The sequence below is a fragment of the Labeo rohita genome, chromosome 16 (genome assembly GCF_022985175.1).
Source record: "Labeo rohita strain BAU-BD-2019 chromosome 16, IGBB_LRoh.1.0, whole genome shotgun sequence".
In the NCBI taxonomy this organism is placed as follows: domain Eukaryota; kingdom Metazoa; phylum Chordata; class Actinopteri; order Cypriniformes; family Cyprinidae; genus Labeo; species Labeo rohita.
Window position 1 is genome coordinate 21,995,708 of NC_066884.1, and position 18,426 is coordinate 22,014,133.

General features: G+C 35.2%; 1 protein-coding gene and 1 long non-coding RNA gene across 2 annotated transcripts in view; both read left to right on the forward strand.

Moving 5' to 3' along the window:
- si:ch73-22o12.1 (nectin-2) overlaps positions 1-3,613 on the forward strand; it is an 87,715-nt gene extending 84,102 nt beyond the window's left edge. The window contains exons 7-10 of the mRNA XM_051132186.1: positions 8-128; positions 221-278; positions 2,621-2,692; positions 2,891-3,613. Of these exons, the coding sequence (XP_050988143.1) occupies positions 8-128; positions 221-278; positions 2,621-2,692; positions 2,891-3,073 (434 nt within the window). The 3' untranslated portion in view covers positions 3,074-3,613. The remainder of the gene's footprint in view (positions 1-7; positions 129-220; positions 279-2,620; positions 2,693-2,890) is intronic.
- Positions 3,614-6,469: 2,856 nt separating this feature from the next.
- On the forward strand, positions 6,470-12,574 carry LOC127177968 (uncharacterized). Its single transcript, XR_007829280.1, has 3 exons — positions 6,470-6,679; positions 7,247-7,338; positions 11,189-12,574. It is a non-coding gene; the product is annotated as an uncharacterized LOC127177968 (long non-coding RNA).
- Positions 12,575-18,426: the final 5,852 nt, after the last annotated feature.

The following is an 18,426-nucleotide window of genomic DNA, read 5'->3' on the forward strand; positions in this document are numbered from 1 at the left end:
TATTTAGAAGAGTCCAATAGTCACTCTACTGGAGCTATTATCGTTGGTATTCTTTGTGCGATCATCCTAATAGCCTTAATTGCAACTACCATAGTGATGGTCCGCAAACGCCAGAGGAAAAACAGAGAGTAAGTATTTCTGCCATTTCTGTTATATTCTGTCTTTAACTGGTTACCCAGCATTAAAAAAGTTACTTATGAATTTGTGTCTGTTCTTACAGCGGTCCACCCACTCACAGACCTCCTCCTCCAATGAAGACATATTCCTATTCAGAAAGAGTGAGTAGAGCTGAGAGATTCATACTTTATTTTACACTTTGAGCAAATGCTGCTGAATTAATTTTAGATTAAAGAGAGTTATTTAAAAGGAACGAAAGAAAATGTGTATAATATATGTGAGCTATGTATATGCAAATGTGTTCAAGTAGTGGGCTCTGAAAGTTTGTCACAAAACAGAGTTTAATTTAAGCCTTACGTGAAGATGAATAGAAAGGTTTTAAACGAATGGGAAATATTCTGCAGTATTTCTCAGTGACTAATCATCACATTGATCGTGTGACTCCTTGTACAGACAGTCAGATCTTGCTTTCGTTAACTTCAGGGTGTTCGTTGGATCGTCTTAAATTTTGATGAGGAACATGTGCATTAGCTTTGACACAAACTTGTGGAGTTCATACAGTTTGATTGCAGCCGTCATTGAAGCAAAATGTGATGAAAATTCTTTTGACCTGAGAAGGAATTAAAGGAGAAGTCCACTTCCAGAACTACAAATTTACAGATAATGTTCTCACCCCCTTGTTATCCAAGACGTTCATGTCTTTCTTTCTTCAGACGTGAAGAAATTGTGTTTATTGAGAAAAACTTTTCAGGATTTTTCTCCATATAATGGACTGATATGGTGCCCTGAGTTTAAACTTCCAAAATGCAGTTTAAATGCGGCTTCAAATGATCCCAAATTCGGTTGTGAATGATCCCAGCCAAGGAAGAAGGGTCTTATCTAGCAAAACGATCGGTCATTTTTATAAAAATAATACTATTTATATACTTTTTAATGGCAAACGCTTGTCTTGCACTTCCTGAACTCTGTGTATTCTGGCCCAAGACAGTTAGGGTATGTCGAAAAACTCAGGTCATATTTTCCCTCAACTTCAAAGTTGTCTTATATCGTTGTTTTTACCTTTTTTGTTAAGGGTGTTTGAGCTTCTTTGCGTGTTCACTTTGCAAAGACTTGGTCGGAACTTCTGCAGCGGTGTAGGATGATTTTGAAATGATTTTTGAAGTTGAGGGAGAAAATACGATCTGAGTTTTTCCGCTACCATACGCGTACACACAAGTTTATGTGTACAAACAAGCTATTTTAAGAATGCTGTTCTTTCATACAGAGATAAACTGTATTCTCAGATCATTGAGGGCTACAATTAATCAATTTCAAAAATAAATACAAAACCAGTCCTAACTGAAAGAAAAATAGTTAACAAAAAGATTGAATCCAATATCAGTTGATACTATAGCAAAAGATTTTTATGTTTTTTCTTTGTAAGCCATTTTTGACCGGGAACACCACAAGAGTATATTTTTTCTTGTTTGGTTTTTTTTGTTTTTTTTTTTTTTTTTTCCAAATTTGTACAAGATAATCGCTTTTCAAAACAAATGTCCTGGTTAAACATTAGAGCACACTAGTGTAATAAACAATGCAATTTTTTTATTTGATTTAATATTGACAAAGTTATCGACAAATAATGCTTTCTTCAATTAAAAAGGTGTGTAAGCTCAGATTAATGAGGCCTACAACCAATACGACCAACAAATAAATACAAAACCAATCCTAATTGAAAGAAAACAAGTTTACAAAAAGATTGAAACCAAAATTAGGTGATAATATATCATAAAAAGCTATTTACAAGTGATTTTAAAAGGCCAGATATTTTGGACTGGCAAAATGCTTTTAAGGAAGATGAAAATTCCTATGATACTTTTATTAGTTATTTTATTTTATTAGAAGTTAGATGCTCTTGTTAAAATCTGAGTGTTGTTATTGTTAATTAAAACAATTAAAACTGTTGAGTAATGTTGCCTTACAATTAACTGAAATAACAAGTTAGGTTTAAGTACCAAAAGTACCAAATTTAAAAATGAAATTAAATAAAATAAAATAAAATTGAATTATAAACAGAATAGAAGAATAAAAATAAAAATGCATATTATATATATTTTTTTTTTTTTGCAAAAAAAAATAAATAAATAATAATAATAAATGACAATAGCACAATACAAAATCACTAAAAATTTAATGAAAATGAAAACTAATATATATACTAGAAATATGCTAATTCTTTTAGTACACTCTTAAAAATAAAGGTGTTTAAAAGGTTCTTCACAGTGATGCCATAGAAGAACCATTTTTGGTTCCACAAAGAATCATTCAGTCAAAGGTTCTTTAAAGAATCATGTTAATATTTTCACTCAGACTGTTATACTGATAATAGCTTATTGTTTGTAATGAATACTTTTTGTGTTATACATTGTGTTTCAGTATTTGTTTACCCCTTGAAAACTTTTATCAATTCTATTAGCAAACTTTATTAAGCTCAACAATTCAACCTTTTCTTTTCCTTTTGTAGCCGAGCGTCAGTGAACCTATGTCTGATCCTCAGTTCATGGACTATGAGACAGAGAAAGGGGAGCCAATGACAGTAAGAGGCCATTTCTCTCACCCTCTCTCTATTTCTCTAATCCTTTTTGACATTTAAGATGGTAAATCATGCATATTTGATGGCATGTTCATTGTCCATGCATTATTCATGCTTATTACTCAGATACCATAATCATCTCTTGTAAAGAAACACATGTGCTTTGAGTCTATAACAACATTACAATCACTTCTCTGACAGAATCTCTCAGAATACCATGATGACAAGGATCATCATGAGCCTTCACATCGCTCCTGGGACGAGAAACAGACTTCTTACCAGGATGACGGAGATGAGGATGAAATTGTGGAAGGGGATGACGGCTATTTTGTCACTTCCTCTGCCAGAGGGAGCAGCTTCATGTCAGCAGCTGTGATAGTGTAGGGATCAATCTGAGCTGTAGGTTTTTATACTGTAACTTGAACACAACCGTACTGTTTTATATTGAATACTTGTAATATGAAGTATGGGTGTGATTGCAATAGCTTTACTTTTATAATGACCTCGATTATATCTTTGCACATATAGATGTAGTGTGCATTTGCACGTTTATTGATCTTTCTGTATCTGATTAAGGGTTATATTTTACTATGTGCCATTTTAAGGGTGTGTTGACTATAAATGTGTAATATAACATAACACAATGAGCCAGTGGTCAACATGCATTGTTGAAGAATTATTTGTCCTTCTTTTTGTTCTTAAACTTTTTGTTCTTTGTTCTCTTTTTATTGACTTGATTTTGATTTAATTTTGTATTGAATTCTTATTTTAGTTAATTGCACTAGATTTCTAATCATTTGCACACTCCGACTTTTATTTTTATATAATTGCATTGATTTTTTTTATCTAGAGAATAATCTTTGTGACATTGTTTTTCAGTGTACTTCTATGACTTTTTAGGCTCAATAAACAGGGTAAAGTGGTCTCAGGTTATTCATATGTTTGTATCTGTGTATTACATCTTCAACATGCATAAACTGATCTCATCTCGTCCAGCTATTTTTTAGCTGTACAAAACAGCTAATTTTGATAGAAATTGCAAACTGGTGTGTCTTACCGTATTATTTTAATGTATTGACTTAATTATAAACACACAGGTTTGTAGTGCAAACAGTTTTACCATTTACTAAACGTTGTTATTCTTCTCGTTATTTCTTTATAGAAGCTACCCAGATAGCACACGTACGTCTGCAAGATGTCTGCTGAAGATCACTTGATCTGGAAAGCATCTGCTGTGTACAAACATCTGACAGACATTTGTCAGTTTTACATACATTCTAAATCATAAACATCTTAAAGACATCTAATAGATGTCTATTTGACATCTGATAGGAAACGTCCAATAGATGTACTGCAGATGAGCAAACATTCTAAAAAAATACGTCTTGCAGATGTCAGATAGACGTCTCCGCGATGTATGTGTGCTATCAGGGTAGTGACCCAGAAGTCTTGCCCATATGCCTACTTGCACGTTGAAGAATAAGGTCCCAGATTGCATGTACAGCACACATACGTCAAGGAGATGTCTATTTGACGTCTGCATTTACGTCTGGAAGAAATATTTTTTAGAGTGTTTGCTCATCTGCAATACATCTATAGGACATTTCCTATCAGATGTCAAATAGACATTTATTAGATGTTTATGATTTAGGTCAGCGCCAATAGACTCGTGGTTTGTGCGTTGACATATAGCGCAACTGCGCTCATGGTGACCCGAGTTTGATACCTGTCTCGAGGTCCTTTGCCTATCACGCTCAGCTCTTTCGTGTCATCTCTCTACTGTCCTATCACAATAAAAGGCAAAAAAAAAAAAAAAAAGTAAAAAAGATGTTTATGATTTAGAATGTATGTAAAACTGACATCTTACAGATGTCTGTCAGATGTTTGTACTCAGCAGATGCTTTCCAGATCAAGTGATCTTTAAAAGACATCTTGCAGACATACGTGTGCTATCTGGGTATATACAAACACACACGTTTGTTTTTGTGAATTGTGGGGACTTTCCATAGACTTCTATAGTTTTTATACTGACTAAACGATATTGTCTATCCCCTAACCGAACCCTAACCCTAAACCTACCCCTTACAGAAAACATGTTTGCATCGTTACATTTTCAGATAAACATCATTTATTATTTTAAATCATTTTTTAACATTGTGGGGACTGCAGGCCGGTCCCCACAATGTCAAAAAATTTCAGGTTTTACTATCCTTGTGGGGACATTTGGTCCCCACAATGTAGCAAAAACAAGTACACACACACACACACACACATTTAAGTGTCGATTAGTAATTTTCACTTTGGTTTTGGTTTTACTACATTTACTAGTTGGCACTCAGTTCGAGCCAGGATAAATACAATCTTATTTCATGTTCCAGAAGTACCTAAACGAACAGACACAACAAAAACAAGAAAACACTCACTGTGTAATGCACAAAAACAACAATATATTCACTGTATAGTCAGCACTTAGACGCTGTGACCTTGCTGTGTGAACATCACACCACAGGAGGGCGCGCGCTCACAGCAAAACATCGCCTGTAATTCCCACAGACGTTTAGTTGCTTGCTAACGGGTAAATACTTTTACTACAACCTAAAGTTATTCAAAACTGTCGGCAGATTGTGTACTAATATAACGAGTATCCTGCCGCTAGTTAACAGTCTTTGCTAATGTCTAAAATACAGTAACAGACATGCTACGTAATGAAACAAGCAGCAATTTTATTTGCTTAGGAACAAAAACAAAAGCGTAACAGGTGATTTACAGTAACTCATAAACTGCAAAGGACACAGAGAATTTGTGGAGAAATGATTATTAGCATAATTATAGTCAGCATGGTCAAATGTTCGGATGTGGTGAAATACTGTATGCTGTGTCACCAAGCTTTTCCGTAATCTCGCTCAGCACTGCTTTGTGTGTAAATTTACTGGCAGCAATGACGACAGAGGATGTGAGCTGTTGGACTGAAAGGTGCCCGGAGGTCTAGAAACTCCCCGGGGATCTCACACCCTCACACCCTCACACCCTAACACCCTATTCCCTCATCCACAAACACCCTCAGAAGAACACAAATAATTAAAGATTATAGAGTGAACTGTCCTTTTATAGAAAACCCTGAGGAATTAATTTTTGAAATCTGTTATCTTAAATTAAAGGGTTAGTTTAGCCAAAAATTACATTAATTACTCACCCTCTTGTTGTTCCAAATCCATAAGACATTCGTTCATCTTCGGAACACGAATGAAGATATTTTTGATGAAATCCGAGAGCTTTCTGACCCTGCATAGACAGCAATGCAACTGACATGTTAAAGGCCCAGAAAAGTAGTAAGGACATTGTTAAAACAGTCCATGTGACATCAGTGGTTCAACCTTAATGTTATGAAGTTAAGAGAATACTTTTTGTGCAAAATGAATATAAAAATAACAACTTAATTCAACAGTTTCTTCTCTTTCATGTCAGTCTTCGATGACGTATGTGTGTGGTACTGCTGATGCAGGAGCTGGCGTTCAGAATATTCATTTTTAGGTGAAATATCCCAATAAAAGTGTATACAGTGAGGTCTAAAAGTCTTGAGACCATAAGTGAAAATGCGTTTATTTTCCATTTTTCTAATTTAATAGAAAATGTTATGTTATTATATTTTAAATTTCAAATTATATTATTAGAATGAAAAGTTGACATTGACAACTTCTGACCAGAGGACTTTTGGATCTCCCAGTAGGTTTCTTCATCTAATCTCCTCTGACATAAAGTCTTGTGTCGTACCTTGGCAGATTGCTGCTTCAGAAGCCGCTGATGAACTTGACATCCCCAAATAATCCAAAATGTTCCCGCTGAGGCCCTGGGTGCGGGTTGCCCAGGGACATCTGTTGCTAAGCAACCAATGACATCACCACAGCAACAATTCTCAGCCTCATCAGAAGACAGACAGAAAGTGTGAGAGAAATCGGGAGAAGGACGAAGCGTCTGGCTCTGAACTGTGTGGTGGGTCGGTTTGTCATTAATTTGACAGCTGTGTTCTGGATTTAGAGCTGCCCTCGGAACAAAAAAATCGGCCTTATTACTGGAAAACCAAGGAGGAGCAGCCTTCAGATTTACCTGAAATTGATATTCCTTTAAATATGGGCACTTTTAGTCATTTGGACTTTTAGAAAATAAACTCTTGAAATGCTTCCAGTAGCTTATTTAATTCTAATTTAATTTTAACATTCTATAAAATTACTTAGTGTTTGTTTTAATAAAAATCAACCACCAGGACATAAAAGTGCCCACCGTTTAAGAAACACCCAGATGAATGATTCTGTTTCACATACTATCATTCATTAAGGATCTATACGCTTTATACAGAAGGCCTCGGGAACATCCTCCTCTCTTCAACTAAGCCGTCTAAAAATAAATAAGAAGAGAGGAGGATGAGCAGGCGGAGAGGATAAAAGAAGGAGGTTAAAGAGGGTGCAGGTGGAGTACACTTCCCTCTGATCCTTCCTTGCTCTCTGCCAATCACAGTCAAATGTGTACTTATTAGCATGTGTCTCTGCTTTGCTCATACAGTCTGATGGAAAAACTCCACTCCTCCCATCCTGTCTGTAACTATGTGCCTGACTATGATGAGCATGGCAGCATGTGCACTGTTGTCATGGCTGGTGAGTAAAGACTGTTTCCCTGTAGAGTAGAGTACACTCGACACAAATAATCGATAACACAACTATGCTGTTTAAAGTCAACATGAAATGACATTCGCAACACATATATGATGTATTTTTCAACAAAAAATGTAGGGTGACAGACTTTATTTTATCCTTGATTGGATTCTGAAATGTGGGCGTGACATACTGGAATGCAATCAAACTTGAATGGCTAAATAGCTATTCGGCTATTATATTTTAGAGGCAGAGCTAGTTATTCCGTTTTTATTATAGATTGTGAAGATAAAAACATTTTTTCTTTGGAATTTCATGGACTGATGAAGTCTTCACAATAACATAAGGTATGTGCTTTAGGAAAGTAGGTTTGATGTGCAAGCCATTTTGACAAATGATTGATAAAAAGTACAATGTGTGATGAGGACTGAAAAGCATTTGGAGATATCCAGGACTCCAGGATCGTAGTGCAGATTACACCTCATATTACTGATGTTACACAGTCCAGTGCTAATCTGTCATGATTTGAGAGGGATAAGCTTAGATATGACGTCGAAAGAGCTTTGGAAACCATCTACAACTTCCAGCTTCCAACTAATTATTATTGTGGGATAGCATGAGTGAAAAAATAACACAATACAAAACAATATGTATATATATTTAATTTAGTACTGTATTGTTTTAATACAATGTTGTTCAGTTAAATTACATCTTTATAACAAGTTAACAATATTGTGTTTATTTTTCTTAGCCCATTTGCAAATAGTTTCTGAAGAATAAAGAAAAAGGCATCAAGAAAAAAAAGTGCCAGTGATAAAAAAAACTATCTATCTATCTATCTATCTATCTATCTATCTATCTATATATATATATTGTGGGATAGCACATGTGGGATATATATATATACAGTAATGACCAAAATATCGGCACCCTTGTCAGAAAATGCCACACTTCTCTCAAAAAATAGTTCCAATTGCAAATGTTTTGGTATTCACATGCTTATTGTTTTTTGTTTGTTTGTTTGTTTTTGCACTGCAACAACACAAAAAAAACAGAGAAGAAAAGTCAAACTTGATAAAATTTCACACAGAACTCAAAAGTGGACTGGACAATATTATTGTCAAAATTGTAAGAAATAATTGCTTTTCAAGCATGTGATGCTCCTGTAATTTGTATTTAGACACACTTGTGGCAAGTAACAGGTGTGGGCAATATAGTAATCACACTTGCAACCAGTTAAAATGGAGAAAAGTTGACTCAACCTTTGTGTTGTGTGTCACACTGAGCATGAAGAAAGGAAAGAAGTATAAAGAGTTCTCTGTGGATTTGAGAGAAAAAATGGAAAAACATGGACAATCTCAAAGCTACAAGTCCACCTCCAGAGATGTTAATGTTCCTGTGTCCACTGTGTGCAATATCATCAAGAGGTTTACAGCCCATGGCACTATAGCTAACCTTCCTATTTTTTTGGTCCTGTGTGGAATTGTATCAGATTTGACTTTTCTTCTCTGTTTTATTTAATGTTGTTCTAATGCAAACAAACAAACAAACAAACAAAATAAACATGTGAGTACTAAAACATTTGCAACTGTAACAATTTTCTGAGAGAAGGGTTGCATGCAAGGGTGCTGATATTTTTGGCCATGACTATATATATATACTGCAGGTAATCACAGCATGCTATACAGCCATATTGCACTGCTATGAGTGTGATATTGTGTTTATACAACAGTTCAACAGTATAATTGTGTAAATACGTAAGAAACAACAACAGAGTATCTTTTGTGCAGAACTACTTCCTTCCGCCATGAATTAAAATCTCATTTTGACAGTTTAACAGCTGAGCCCAAGCCTCCGTTACTCATTTGAAAACATCACTTTAGAACTAGTAATGAAAGAACGCTAATTTGCTTCATAAAAACTTATTGTATTACTGTATTAAAAGCTCACTGTATTGTGCAGAGTCAAGTATTATGAGAGAGAGATGGACTGAGCGAGCATGATTACCAGCATCGAGTACAGCATTAATTCTTCAGCTCAATCTCATATCCACAATAATACATTACTTTAAATGTCTGATGAGGAAAGAATCCCTATTTACTGCTGACTTATAAAAACTCGTCACCATCTAATGAAATAATAGGAATAATGTCACTAAAATCGCCAACATAAACACTAGGGGTGTTTAAGCACTAACGGTACATGTATTCGTAAATTAAATATATTTCAAGTATTTATTCCTTGTATGTATATATGTTCTGAAGATTTTATAGCCTATATATGACATTAATTTAATATAATAGTTAGTATTTTCACCCCTAGGTGGAAAAAATTGTTATTTGTACTACTGTCTGTTTAAAATAAATGAAAAGAAACCTAGCATAGTATATATTTTTTTTTTCTGTTGTACCAAAATCGTATTGAACGGTGACTGAGGTACGTACCGAACCGTGACATCTGTGTTTAGCGTCACACCCCTAATAAACAAACACCATTTCCAAGTACTAAATACTATTATTAAATACTACTGTTATTGGCTGCTGCCGCCCTGGAGCTCACATCTCCGAAAACGTCAAAGCAAATAGACGTTATCTCTCAAACAGACATTATGTTTATTAACAAACTGAATATTTGAAGTCTAAACAATTACATTCTTGCCTAAAAAAAACTATTAAAACTACGTTCTGTGACACAAAAACAGTATTATTTATAAAATATATTGCATTTTGGCATCCACCACGACACTCGCTGTGAGAAATACAGCAAGCAGAGTGATATAAACTGTGAAGTGATTGGAGTTCTGATTACACTAGAATATAGCACTCCTCTCAGCCAATCAGATTTGAGTACCAGAAAGAACTGTGGTATAGATACATAGTCACGCTTTGGGTCAGATGAAGACGATGAAGAGTCGAAAATAACAAAAGTCTTTATTAAATCTCACAAATAGATACAAAAAGCCAGCGAAACAGTGTGGCTAGATAGATAGATAGATAGATAGATAGATACTTGTATATAATTTTACAAATGTATTTGAGAACAGCCAAAACTATGTATTTGCAAAACACGGCAGAAATACTGATCAAGAAAATAATTTTTTTCAGGCATTTTGCAACATGGGCTGTTGGGTGCATTGATGGCACATAGCAAATCATAACAAGATAAATGGGACACCCTGCAATCCTGTGAACTTTTTATGTCAGTGCGTGGGTGAAGGCCACAAGACTGAGAGTACACCATTTGGAAACAAATCCACCATCTTTTTAATTCCCAAACATTACTACTAAATCAGTTTCATAAATACTTAGAGTCAGAGAGAATACAGGCCTCGCTGTGCATGTTCGTGTTGAATAAACACAACAGCTCTGTTCCGAAACCAAGCTTCCTTGTAACCTCATAAGTGACTGATTTGGAACGCTATACATAGGCACCAACTATATGTGTCATATTAATAGACCTAGACCAAGGCACACTTAATTCGCCTCACAATTAATTTCAACACAGGCAACGTGAGTGATAGTGATATATAGCAAATGATAATAAAGTGAATGTTTCTACATTATTTAAAGCTATTAAGCCCACTTTACTACCTTGCAGACTAGAACTACTTGTTTCCTCTTAAGAGGATGATATTCCTGTCATGTGACTGTAGACCCCATATAGTGCTATGTGTGTGTGATAAGTAATAGCTGTGATTAGACAAATTGTTTAAGGTGCTTAGTGGACAGGATCTCTTATTCCCTGTATATAGAGTAAAGTAGAGGCCTTCTGTCACCCAGAATCATTTACTGAACGTCTCTCTCTTTTTCTGACCTGCATCATCCATTGTTTTTGGTTCACCTCTGACCCTGAGGCGGGCAGGTTCTTCTGGATTAGAGGAGAAGACGAAAGAGGAGACGGAGGAGGACATCTGGACAGAATGGTGAGTGAGAGAAAAAGGAGGGGATACTATTTGGTGCAAACTAGAATTCAGTCACATGGTAGATAGTGGACATTTGTGATAGTGATTTGTGTATTCTTTGTCTTAAGATAGCGTGAGGTGGATATTGTCCAATCGCAGAGGATTGGGTTTTGTCCACCTGCTCATGTGAATTCAGGCCCACATGGCTCATTGTTACTGGTGAGATAACCACATAATTAGTCAGCACTCATGAGATCACACTGGATCCGCTTTTGTTCCCTCCCTCGCGCTTTCTGTTCTGCTGAAAAGAGCAGCGCTGCTGGTCACCAGCATATGTTGTGTTTTGGATGCCGGTGTGTTGGTGTCCCTGCCAGGATTCTGAAAGTCATTTATTAGGAGGTTTATTACATTGTGGTTTTATTCACTACATGGTTCCGGTTCCTTTAATCTACTTTAAATAATTATTTTAGTAATTCTTAGAGGAAGAAAGAATAGAAAATGTAATGAAAACAATTCTTGCATTGCATTAAGAACACTTAGAAGTCAATTAAAGATAATTTAAAATTTTGGCAGAGCATTACTCACAAATCAGAAATAATAACTATATAGTTACAAAAAAATAAACATACATTTATTGTTCCGTGTCCTGGATTGCAGTGATATATTCTGGTCTACTTTCTCAGGTTTGGCTCCAGTATATTGAATAAATGCAAAAAGACTAAGAGACCATGACTATAAATATTCAATAACGTGTTTCCACCAAAGAATTTTTAGCCAGCTGAAAAAAATGACAGGCACTCTTCTTTAAACGACCAGCTAATGGCGCTTGAAAACGCTTTGGTGGTACATCGTTTTTCCAGCTGAGATGATGGTTGCTATGATTTGGAATATCCACGTCATCAACGTATATCTCATTTTTAAGAATTTTTCTAAATATAAAAAAGCAGTAACCAGTAATACTGACTTCTCCAATGTTGTAGGCAGTCGTTGTGTAGGATGGTTGGTCTGTATTTGTCCCGCCCCTCTATTTATGGCTCGTACCAACTTTACATCAAAATGGCTTTACGAAAGCTATTTTGAAAGTTTATGCCAAAACGCCTTTATGAATGACTTACACAAAAATTCGTTCAGCTTGTGTTTCATGAATGAGGCCTATTGTATTTAGCTAACTGTAGATAACTTTATCTCTGTTAAATGGAGTTACAGGTAGCTGAATTTTAGAGTTCCTTTTTTGATATACTTAAATGTCTTAAAGGTCTTAAATGTTGTCCAAAACTCGTAAGACCTTTGTTCATCTTAGGAACACAAATTACAATATATTTGTTGAAATCTGAGAGCTTTCTGACCCTGCATAGGCAATGCAACTACCACGACAAAGCACAGAAAGGTAGTAAGGACATAGTTAAAGTGACATCCATGTGACATCAGTGCTTCAACCGTAATTTTTCTAAAGCTACTAAAGCAAAAATACTTTTTGTGCACAAAGAAAACAAAAATAATGACTTTATTCAACAATTTTTTCCCTTCCGTGTCAGTCTTTGACACACGCTCATGACATATGCGACAGAAGAAATTGTTGAATAAAGTCGTTATTTTTGTTTTCTTTGTGCACAAAAATTATTCTTGTAGCTTCATAACATCATGGTTGAACTAAGGTCTTACGGGTTTGGAACGACGTAAGAGGAGTAATTCATGACAGAAAGAAATGCATACTAAAAATACATCTTTACAAGGTAGTGTATCACAAAAAGTAGTGCTATGAATCACATGCTCAAAAGATGATTGATGAGGAAAAATGTTTCAGAACCGTCTGAAGTCATGAAAACCATTTGGTTACTTGGTTTGACAAAGCAAGATTTGCTAGTTAAGCTAGATTTATGGCAATGCTTGTCGATCAGCTTGATCAGCTAAATTTACCAGGATGCTGGTAAAAAGGGCAAAAGCAGCACAAAACCATGGTCTTCACAATAGGGAAAAGGGCGTTATCATTGTGAACTACAGGTGCATCTCAAAAAATTTGAATATCAAATAAAGACTGCTGACTTGGCAATGGCCCAGAAGACAGTTATTGACACCCTACACAAAGAGGGTAAGTCACAGAAGGTCAAGGGGTGGCTGTTTACAGAGTGCTGTATCAAAGCATATTAAATGCAAAGTTGACTGGAAGGAAGAAATTGGGTAGGAGAAGGTGCACAAGCAACAGGGATGACCACAAGCTTGAAAATATTGTCAAGCAAAGCCCATTCAAACACTTGGGAGAGATTCACAAGGAGTGGAAGCTGAATCAGTGCATCAAGAGTCACCACGCTCAGATGTCTTCAGGAAAAGGGCTACCAAGCCACTTCTGAAACAGAAACAAAGTCAGAAGTATCTTACCTGGGCTAAGGAGAAAATTAACTGGACTGTTGCTCAGTGGTCCGAAGTGCTATTTTTAGATAAAAGTAAATTATGCATTTCATGTTAAAATCATGGTCCCAGAGTCCGGAGGAAGACTGGAGAAGCACAGAAACCAAGCTGCTTTAAGTCCAGTGTGAAGTATCTGAAGTCAGTGATAATTTGTTGTGTCATGACATCTGCTGGTGTTGGTCCACTGTGTTTTCTCAAGTCCAAAGTCAATGCAGCCATCTACCAAGAGATTTTGGAGCACTTTATACTGACAAGCCTAATGGAGATGCTGATTTCCTTTTGCAGCAGGACTTTAGCACCTGCCCACAGTGCCAAAACCATTTCCAAGTGGTTTGCTGTCCATGATATTACTGTGCTTGATTGGCTAGGCCTGACCTAAACCCCACTGAGAATCTATAGGATATTTTCAAGAGAAAGATGAGAAACAGTCAATCCAACAATATACAGACAAGCTGAAGGTTCAGTAGAGCCTCAGCAGTGCCACAGGCTGATCACTTCCATGCCACACCTCACCGATGCTGTCATTTGTGCTAGGAGCAGGTCATTTGCAGTAATTTGTTCTGCAGACCAAGTACTGAGTGCATAAATGAACACACTTTAAAGAACTTGAACGTTTCTGTTTTGCAAATCCGTTTTTTTGATTGATCTTAATATTTTAACATTTTGAGGTACTGGATTTTTGACTTTCATGAGCTGTAAGCTCTAATTATCAAAATTTAAGCAAAATGTAATGAATCTAGAATATATGAAAGTTTCATTTTTTGAAATAAGTTACAAACAAAAAATTTACTTTTTCACAATATTCTAATTTTTTGAGATGCACCTGTATATCCCACTCCAGATTTTGGACATGTTCGTATGACGCATTGTGTAATACGGTTAAAATTACAATAGAAGATACTTTGCATTAGTATTTGGCAGTATTATATAACTGTAGATTGACTTAATACTTTTAGGTCTTTAAAACTAACAGCTTATGTAAAATGTAAAATATTAAGGACACAAATTTCCTTTCAACATCATTTTTATTAAGCAAATTCATTTAATAGCAGCCTCTGACATAAAGTTATTAGTAAGAAATACAAAAGTCAGGATCTATACGTTTAAAATGTAGATAAAACATGGGGTATAAAACAAGGAAACTCTGTGTGTGTGTGTGTAAAAGAGCAGATATATTTATATACATATACTAAATTATATATATATATAGTTATATATATATATATATATATACTGGAAATTGCCACTGACTTTATCCTTAGAGGATTTGATGTTGTGTTGTGACATTTATGCTTCATGTTGAGATTTATTTTGCAGTAAATGATTAGACTCGGATGCTTGATGGATATGTTTGTGGTGTGGTCTTTCCTTAGAAATGCATTAACTGCAGGCAATTTGATTGGTTGATACAGCATGTCATACTGCTTGGAAAACATCATTGTGTAAATCATTTCTTGCTTTATGACCCTGGTACTTTGTATGTATGAATCAATGTGTTAATGTGTGTGTGTGAAGCATAAATAGCATGACTAACAGATGTGGAGGAGGGGCTGTGATGTCATGCTGCTATTTATAGACTGCCTTACATTGTGAATTTTCTGCTTGTGCGTATTTCAGGGCATGGGGGCTATCAAAAGACGGGATTAAGCTGAAGGAAAAATCTCCTCTCATCCAAATCATCACGAAATGCTTTACACGCACTTCCACCCAGATTAAAATAAACCTACAGACATTATACTATACACTAAGTGTGTTCATATATAGCATGTGAGTACAATAAAATGCCCTTAGAGCAGGTGTGAAACACACACATATGCCAAAATCTGGCAACCGAAATTATGCTGATTTGCTTGTGTATGTGCGTCTATATGCTTTTTTGTTATACGATACAGAGAGAGAGAAACAGAGGGAAAATGATGATGTGTCTAAAATCTAGCCACAGCACTTTTTCAAACTAATGGGGTAAAAGTGACATTATCTTCAGGATGGGCTATATCTGTACACCTTGTTCTTTATAATAATAAGGAAAAAACTTTATCATAAGCAATGATCGATGAGCTACTGAACTGTGTGAGTGCACACATGTGCATTTGCTCTTTATCACAACAGAATTCATTGTCAACACAGCAGTTTAAGATAGTGCTAAATGCCAGCCTAATGCTAATACAACCTGAGGACCCGCACCTGGAAAACTAGCATGGGGTATCTGTTTTCTACTCTCCTCCTTCTCCATTCAGCTGACTGAGATACAAAAAAGAACAAAGACTGCATCTACTCTCCTGCAGCCTTCTGAAAACTAAAAATAAACAGAAGAAATTCCTTTTGACACAGGCATTTGAATATTCTAAGTAGGAGAGACAGAAGCTAGATGGCTGTATCTCATAACTGTAAGTTTTTTAGTCAAAGGTTTATTTTTTATTAGTTTATAATCTAGTTCAAATCTTAAATATTAAAATATGTGACCCCGGGCCACAAAACCAGTCGTAGCACGGGTATATATGTAGCAAGTAGCAATAGCCAACAATCCACTGAATGGGTCGAAATTATCAATTTTTCTTTTATGGCAGAAATCATTAAGATATTAAGTAAAGATCATGTTCTATGAAGATATTTTGTACATTTCCTACCGAAAATATATCAAAACTTAATTTTTGATTAGTAATTAGTAATGCTAAGAACTTTAAAGGTGATTTTTTTCAATATTTAGATTTTTTTTGCACCCTCACAGTCCCGATTTTCAGATAGCTGTGCAAATATTGCCCCCATACATCAATGGAAAGCTTATTTATTCAGCTTTCAGATGATGTATAAATCTAAAATTTAAAAAATTGACCCTTATGACTGGTTTTGTGGTCCTGGGTCACATATTTTAATAATATCATCATTATCATTATGCATACTAGCACACATTCAGGCCAGAGTCAACTGTATATCCACTGTAGTTTTTAACTAAGAGATTAAAGTATGTTCTCAGGACAAAGGTAGTTTTTGTAAAAGTTTGGGGTTAGTTGTTACATTTGTTTCAAATGTTAACAAATTCTAAAATGTATTAATGACAGCATTTGTTGGCCTAAATATTGGTGTAATATTTCATACAGTAGGGTACAACAGGGCTAAATATTATTTTCCTCTAAACCACTAGATGGCAGAAAAACGTGGCGTAGCACTTTCCAAAACATCCACTTTTCGACATACACATGCAAAATTGTCTGATTCTTGATGCAATCACTGGCGGCAGCGCAAAGTCGATATTGTGCTTGCTTGATCTAATATTTGATGTTTTGAGAAATGTTGTAGATTTAAGTAGCTAAAATGATTAAATATATCTTGAGACAAACGTCTTTAAATGATTTTCAATTTTGTTTAAGAAAATTAAAACAGCAGATTTTAAATATCGAAAGAATATGTAAAAGTATGGTATTTGGGGTAAAAAGCACCCCTGCTGTTGGGGCTAAAAGGCACAATAATTAACAAGATAATTAACAGAAGGCTGACATTTCCATTTGTTGACATGACATTGTTAGATACAGATGGTAAATATATATTATGTTGGGTGTGCATCTTTGAGATAATCACCATGTTTAGAATAAAACCATCATATTTAAAAACATGCTGTTATGATATAATATCATATCAGATAATAAAATATCATTTGTTGTTACTACTGTAAATCTATATTAAATTATTATGGGATCTCCTTCAATGCTATCAGAATCTTTACATTTTAAAATGATTTTGTTTCCATATTTTAAAATATATGTTTTATATTAACATTTTAATGACAGTATATTTTTGAAACAAAAATACTTATTTTATTGATCAAAATAAGCAGAAAATAGTACTAACATCGCTTAAGTGATTGTTTTGAACAAGTATTAACTTACACATTATTTAAAAAAAACAAACATTATTTTAGCCAAAATATTTGTATCAATACTGTGTGCTTTTTACCCCATGCTGGTGAGCTTGTGAGCGTGTGGGGCACCTCATACATTTATGAGATTTTTAAACAAAATAAACAATTTGTATTTGATTTATTTTCACACAAAATCTGTTGCTCCATAAATGTTCAATACAAACGTACGTATTCTTCTGCAATCATACACTTTGGGCACAGTGAAAAGTACATTTTTTTCTTAGCGGGTGCCTTTAGCCCCGTTGTACCATACATATTTTACATTTGCTGCTATACATTCACTTTTAAAGTGTTTTCCTAAATTAGGCTGTTTAATACCTTAACAACTAATGCATTGTGGTACTCTCGTGAACGCGTGGCTGAGACCAACATGGTGACGGAAGAGAAGAAATTGTTGAATACAGTTATTTTTGTTTTCTTTGCACACAAAAAGTATTGTCATAGCTTTATAAAATTATAGTTGAAGCACTAATGTCCTTACTGCCTTTCTGGGCCTTGAACGTGTCAGTTGCGTTGCTGTCAGAAAGCCTTCTGATTTCATCAAAAATATCTTAATTTGTGTTCCGGAGATAAATGAAGGTTTTACGGGTTTGGAACGACACGAGGGTGAGTAATTAATGACAGAATTTTCATTTTTGGGTGAACTATCCCTTTAAGAGTGTCTGTGGCACAGAACATATATAGAGTTTATTGTTAGCTCAAAAGCCTTGAGGATTTGGAGTCACATTTTACACAAAGACCTGAAATAGAAGAAACACGGAGTGCTACGTTTAATCTTAACTTGATTGCTTGTTTTAAAACCCTTGGCCGGAACACTCTCTCACCCCCATCCTCTCTTTTTTCCTCTCTTTTTCCCCCTCTTTCATGT